This window comes from Ochotona princeps, chromosome 33, assembly GCF_030435755.1.
Source record: "Ochotona princeps isolate mOchPri1 chromosome 33, mOchPri1.hap1, whole genome shotgun sequence".
NCBI classification, from domain to species: Eukaryota; Metazoa; Chordata; class Mammalia; order Lagomorpha; family Ochotonidae; genus Ochotona; species Ochotona princeps.
Window position 1 is genome coordinate 110278 of NC_080864.1, and position 7236 is coordinate 117513.

The 7236-nt window shown below is 43.1% G+C and overlaps 1 protein-coding gene across 1 annotated transcript; it reads left to right on the forward strand.

The window, feature by feature from the left end:
• The first annotated feature begins 412 nt into the window (after positions 1 to 412).
• Positions 413 to 1914, forward strand: LOC131477936 (zinc finger protein OZF-like). The gene has a single exon (XM_058658144.1). The coding sequence runs from the start codon at positions 430 to 432 to the stop codon at positions 1897 to 1899; it is 1470 nt and encodes a 489-aa protein (XP_058514127.1). The 5' UTR covers positions 413 to 429; the 3' UTR covers positions 1900 to 1914.
• Positions 1915 to 7236: the final 5322 nt, after the last annotated feature.

The window sequence follows — 7236 nt, forward strand, 5'->3', positions numbered from 1 at the left end:
GAAGATCATGCATCCGATGATCCACTTCCCAAGCAGCTGCAATGGCAGGAGCTGCACCGATCCGAAGCCAGGAGCCTCTTCCGGGTCTCCAACACGGATACAGGGTCCCAAGGCTTTGGACCGTCTTCCACTGCTTTCCCAGACCACAGGCAGGGAGCTGGGTCGGAAATGGGGCTGCCATGATTAGAAGCATATGGTGCGCTATGTGATCCCAATGTGTTTAAGGGAAGGACTTCAGCCGCTAGGCCACTGCGCCGGGCCCAAGGGTTAAAAGTTTTTAACAAACAAAATTCTAACAAAAGTTGTTAAAGATACTTATGTTCTGATCATATTTGAAACTGATGATATGAATGGGAACTTGCACAGAAAAGAAATTTGAGGAATATAATTTATTTAGGATGTGGTTTTTTTTCTAGGAATCCTGATGAGATGCTGTTTGAGAAACAACAGGATGCGTTGAATGTACCTGGCAGCAGACTTCCGTGCAGGGACAATCTCAGGCAGCATGTGAGGAGGCACACTGTTCAGCAGTCTTTTGAACATAGCAGGACAGAGAAAACCTTTAGCAGGAAGAAGATCTACTTTACACAGAAGAAGCTTTGCATCAGAAACAGCTGTGATAAGCCACGTGACATGGTAGGAGAAAAAATTCAGGTTGAAAAGAAAACTTTCCCCAAAAATCCCGACCTTGGCAATCATCAGCAAGCATACTCTGGAGAGAAACTCCTTGAACACTTCGAGAGTGAAAAATGCTCTATTTACCAGACAGATCTTAGAAGAAACAGGACAGCAAGTCAGCATACATGTGGCTACTGCAAAAAACCTTTCCGTTATACATCTTGCCTTACCACCAAACACAGAAATGGTACAGTTGGAAATCTGTGTGTGTGCGCTGAATGTAGAAATTTCATATATCAGAAGCCAGACCTCGCTAGAAATCAGACAGTTCACACCGGAGAGAAGCCATACCGATGTCATGAGCATGGAAATACCATTTGTAAGAAGTCAGTCCTTCAAGCACAGCAGAGAACTCATCAAAGAGAGAAACCCGATGAATGCAATGTGTGTGACAAAGCTTTTTCCAGCAAGTCTTACCTAGTAATTCATCAGAAAAGTCATTCCAGTGAGGAGCTTTATGAATGTAATGAATGTAGAAAAGTTTTTTGCAAGAAGTCGGCTCTCTTCAAACATCAGAGAATCCACACAGGAGAGAAACCTTATGCATGTTCAGAGTGCGGAAAATTCTTTAACTGGAGGTCAAATCTCATTAAACATCAGAAAATCCACACAGGACAGAAACCTTATGAATGTTTAGAGTGTGGAAAATTCTTTAACTGGAGGTCAAATCTCATTAAACATCAAAGAATTCACACAGGGGAAAGACGTTATAGTTGTAGTGAGTGTGGTAAAGTCTTTTGGGACAAGACAGATCTCATTACACATCAGAGAATTCACACAGGGGAGAAACCTTACGCATGTAAAGACTGTGGGAAATTCTTTAACTGGAAATCAAATCTCATTAGACATGAGAGAATCCACTCAGGAGAGAAGACTTATGAATGCCCAAAGTGCGGAAAGGCTTTTAAGCAGAAATCAGATTTCATTAAACATCAGAGAACTCACACAGGACAGGAACTTTATACATGTAGTGAGTGTGGAAAAGTCTTCTGGGCAAAGTCAGACCTCAGTAGACATCAGAGAATTCACACAGGGGAAAAGCCTTACACGTGTAATGAATGTGGAAAGGCATTCAACCGACGGTGTTCTCTCATTAGGCATCAGAGAATCCACTCGGGGGAGAAGCCTTATGAATGTAGTAAATGCAGAAAGGCCTTTAGCCGGAGGTCAGAGCTGATTAGACATCAGAGAATTCATACAGAGGAAACCATATGCATGTAGTGAGTACGGTAAATTTATAACGAAGTCATCTGCAAATTCACGAAGAAGAAACCTAATAAACGAGTGGGAAACATTTTCACAAAATTCATGCATGAACAAGTATGAAAGAAATTTATAAGATATTTTGAGTGCAATATATATGATAGTTATTTTTGCCAAGAGTCATGAGTCAGCAGTGTATTACAGAAATAAACTGTCAGTGCCTTGATTGTGAAAAATGACAACTAGCAAGATTACTATGAAATGTAATGAATATGGAAAAGCTTTGAAGATCTTAGTGTTAAAGAAATTACATGAGGAAGTATTGTATAGCAGGGTTGGGATATGTATTTTTTTAAGTTTTTTTTTTTATTTTTATCACAAAGATACACAGAGAGGAATATCTTCCATCTGATGATTCACTCCCCAACTGAGCCACAACGGCCGGAGCTGCTCTGATCCAGAGCCAGGAGCCAGGAACTTCTTCAGGTCTCCCACACAGGTGCAGGGTCCCAAGGCTTTGGGCCGTCCTCCACTGCTTTCCCAGGCCACAGGCAGGGAGCTGGATGGGAAGTGGAGCTGCCTTGATTAGAACCAGTGCCCACATTGGATCCCGGAGCTTTCAAGGCAAGGACTTTAGCTGTTAAGCCACCGTGCCAGGCCCGGGATATGTATTCTTAAAACTTGCCTTTCAGATGCAATTTATATTTGATCTTCCCTGTTGAGTGTGAAAATGAATGAGCTCTGATTTTACGTTCCAATTTTGATAGCAAATAAATAGATTGTAATACTTGTTTGAAATACCATCTTTATAATTTAATATGGCTGTAATTATTTTTTAATGATGTTTACAAAGTTGATCAGGATGGGAAGGATTGAGGGTTAGGACAAAGTGGGTGAAACCATTGTTTCAGAATTTTCTTTTTTGGGAATCAAGATGGCAGGATAGGGTAAGGACACGTTTATGCGGACGGAAAAACATTTAATCAGGATGAAGCAGAGAGGACATATTTCAGGAAACAGGAACGGACAGAAGAACAGCAGAGGGGTATCTGGAGACTGACAGACACAGGAAAGCAGTGGACACAACGGTGTTGTGTTGCGGAGACTGATACTCCAGCATGGCGATCTGAACTCCACCAGCATCCAGAACTGCACCAGCAACCAGCTGGGAAGGGACTCTGACTGGGAGCTCGGGAGGTGAACCCAGACAAAGAACTGTCCGTTCTGCTGGTCCATTTGATTTGACCAGGAGCAGAGACAGAGCAGCAGATCTCAGACGGGCAGTACGAGAACAGAGTGGATTTCACAGCCCAGTCAGCCCCTTCGAGCTGAATTGGGCGCCATTTTGTGTAAGGAGGAAAGGGCAAGGGAAGGGACGGAGCATGCGCTGAGCTGGGAGTGAGCTCATTTCTGCCTCAGTGAACTGCAACGACGTGGCATTCTACGGACCCATGCAGGTCTGGATAGCCCTCAGACCTGACGGCCAGCAGATCAAGAACTGTAGTGGTTGTATATCAGGCGCCATTTTGGGTACCGTGGCAATAGCTTTGGGACTGCAGGGGACAATAGTGAGCTGTGCATGTGCTGATCTTGCGAGAACTTGCTGAGGTCCGTGATTGCACTGGTCCCGCAGGAAAATAATACTGACTGTGGCAGCGTACCAGTCAAAATAGGTCCGTGTGCACCCAGACCTAAAGTCCAACAGGTTCCAACAAGATCAGCGCCACCAACAACCTAATTATATAGGACACCTGGTGTCTCTCTACTCCTGGGACCTGCTCCAACCAGAAGTGGGAGAAAAGTTGCAGAGACAACAGTGCAGCCTCAGCACGGTATCACAGGAGGTGGAGAGTGGTGAGCCAAGGGCTGGGGCTGTGGAGACCATGGTAGAAATCTGATAAGAACCCAGACCTGGAACTCACTGGAGGTTGTGGCGCAAGTGGCTGCAAGGAAAAAGTTGTGTATCAACTGCAATAAGTAAAATTGCATTGTAGCCCTGTGGATGACAAAGCTTAGAAACCTGCCCCAAGGAGAAGACTCTGCTAACCAGAAGTACAATGACCAAGAGCAAAAGAAGAGATAAAAGCACAATGAATATTATTGAAGACTCCCCTGCAAAGGAGCAAACCCCTATGCCAACCTCAGAGTTAACTGAGGAAGACATCAAGAAAATGGGGCACACAGAATCCATAAGACTCATTTTAAAGATTCTGATCAACAATGAGCTCATGCAAGAGTTCAAAGAATTTAAGGAAGCAATAAAGCAAATCAAGGCTGGTATATCAGAAATTAAGAACACAGTAGAGCAAATTAAGAGTACAGTGGAGAGTCTCCAAAATAGAATGAAGCAAGCAGAAGAAAGAATCTCACAATTGGAAGATATTTCCTGTCATCAGGGGGAAGCAAACAAAAAGCTGGAAGCAGAGCTGGATCAGGCCAAAAAAAGTATTCAAGAATTGAAAGACACTATTAAGAGGCAAAATATAAGTAATGGGAGTCCCAAAAGGTATAGAAAGAGAAGCTGATTTTGCAAATGTATTTAATGAAATAATAAAGGAAAATTTCCCTAATCTGGAGAAAGAATTGGGAAACAAGATCCAGGAGGGGCACAGAACTCCCAACAGGCTTGATCAAAAGCGATCTTCACCACGACATATGATAATCAAGCTCTCTTCAGTCGAACATAAGGAAAAGATCCTTAAATGTGCACGTCAAAAAAAGTCAATTGACATATAAAAGAATGCCAATTAAGCTCACAGGAAACTCTACAGGCAAGAAGAGATTGGAGTGACATATTCCAGATTCTAAAAGAAAAAAATTGTAAGCCTAGGGTAACATACCCAGCAAAGCTTTCTTTTGTCTTTGAAAATGAAATAAAATTCTTTCACAGTAAAGAAAAACTAAAAGAATTTGCCTCTTCCAAACCTGCCCTACAAAGGATACTTCCATACATTCTCTTAACAGAGAAGAGGAATAGCACCTACCAAAACCAAAGGCGAATGGGAAGAACATCCCAGTAAAATGACAACAGAAGACTAAACCAATGAACAACCCGTTGCTAAAATGACAGGACCAGATTACCACCCATGTATGTTAAACTCTGAGTGTAAATGGCTTAAGCTCAATCAAACGTCATAGATTAGTACACTGGATTAAAAAACAAAACCCATCTATTTGTTGTCTAGAAGAGACATTTCACCAACAAAAATCAGCAGAAACTGTATCTCATGGGTTTTGTTTTCTGTTAGTTTTATCGCTTCAAAACACTTCCTTCTGATTAAATCATTCAATGACTCGTAGATCATGCAGTGGCATCATTTTCTTCAAGAAGGTTCTTGATTTTCATTTCTTCAGCTACACATTAATCATTTAATAGCATGTTATTTAACTTCTTGATGTTGTTAATTTCTTTTTTCTCCCAGATGTTGATTTTGTTTTGTGGCTCTTCATTTAAGGGGATGTATAGTAGCTGTGTAATGGAGACGTCATATCTAGTAACATGGCATTTAACTTCAGGCATTGTAAATTTCTATTTTTTTTTTAAAGATTCATTTATTTCATTACAAAGTCTGATATACAGAGAGGAGGAGAGACAGAGAGGAAGATCTTCCGTCCGATGATTCACTCCCCAAGTGAGCCGCAACGGCTGGTACGCACCAATCCGAAGCTGGGAACCTGGAACCTCTTTCGGGTCTCCCACATGGGTGCAGGGTCCCAATGCATTAGGCTGTCCTCGACTGCTCTCCCAGGCCACAAGCAGGGAGCTGGATGCGAAGTGGAGCTGCCGGGATTAGAACCGGCACCCATATGGGATCCAGGGCTTTCGAGGCGAGGACTTTAGCCGCTAGGCCACGCCGCCGGGCCCAATTTGTATTTGTTTTTATTATTTAGTATCATGACTTCATTTAAGGGGATGTACAGTAGTTGTGTAATGGGGACTGTCATATCTAGTAACATGTCATTTAACTTCATGGCATTGTAAATTTCTTTCTATTGTTGATTTTGAATCATGACTTTTCATTTAAGGAGATGTACAGTAGCTGCGAAATGGAGACTAACATTCAGATGTGAGGATGTAGTGTGGTATGCATTTCTACTTCCAGACAAAGATGGACTTACAATGAAACTGTTTACTATATTTTGACAATAGGATTCTGGACTCTCTGCCATTGTCTATGCCCGCAATGATGGACATATGACTAAGTATGAAGAACTATATGTTAGTAATGATATGGAAGAACTGGGGGGGGGGGAGGGAACTGGGGAGGGGATAAGGGAATATGAAACTATTATAAAATAATACCAATAATAAAATGTATTTAAAAAAGAATTTTCTTTTTCTTCCTCCTGTATCTGGAGAAAGAGGGGAGATATGTGGAGAAGCCACATCCAGTGCCCAACTACCCCAGTACCCTGGAATGGGGAACAGCCACCTGACATAAACTCAAAGATCCCCAGTGCAGAGCTTGCTCCAAGGGTTTTCCTAAAGTGGTTTCAGTTGTACTGAAACACTGTCTTTCACCGATCCAAGGATGAGGAAATCCTTCCAAGGTCCATTGGTTGACATAGTACACCTTAGAGATTCCATTTGCTCAGATATTTGCTGTCGTCACTTGTTGATTTGTTTTGTCTTTGCTGTGACACCAGATGTCCTCTGCAGGCTCCAATGGGCCACCTTGTCCTCCATGTGCATCTGGGCATGCTGTCTTCTGCTCCACCTTTTCTACTGAGGAGGCCCAGTTCTAACACATGCACTCTGCGGTCAGTCCATCAATCCTCCAATTAATTCTCCATATGGTTAGAGTTCTGAGCCTAGCAGTTCGGTTGGAAGGATCTCCAAAGAGACCTAATAAGAAGTGATCCAAGACCTGATTCTCGTGTGTGTTTTCTAGTACAGGGTCTATCTCTGCCAGTCACCCACATCAGCCTGTGCATACACTGGGAATTACAATTACCAGGTCAGTTATTTCTCCTTATGCAAACAAATGGGTGCTATGGCCCACACCAACCCAGCCCACCACACACTCACCCCTCATGTACACCAGCAGGAGCTTCAAACCCAGTCAGATCTCTGGTAACTCCCACCAGGCCAACCCCCAGCCCTGGTTCCTGCACTTGCCAGTATCTACATAGACTGGTTCAATCTTCCCCACATCCCACTGAGCTCTTGTACACATCATTGGGGGTTGAAGCCTAACTCAACCAACTCTACCATCTAGCCCACATTCATGTCAGTGGGTGCCGCTACTGTCTAGCAAGGCACACCCCCAGCACTGTTTCCCAGGCTCACCAGTGGGAGTTCGAGCCCATCAGAGAGGTGTCCATAGTTTCCATATCCGGCCCATTTCCATCCCT

What these genes read in the sequence shown, in the direction of transcription:
- LOC131477936 (XM_058658144.1), top strand. Translation starts at nt 430, where the DNA reads ATGCTGTTTGAGAAACAACAGGATGCGTTGAATGTACCTGGCAGCAGA.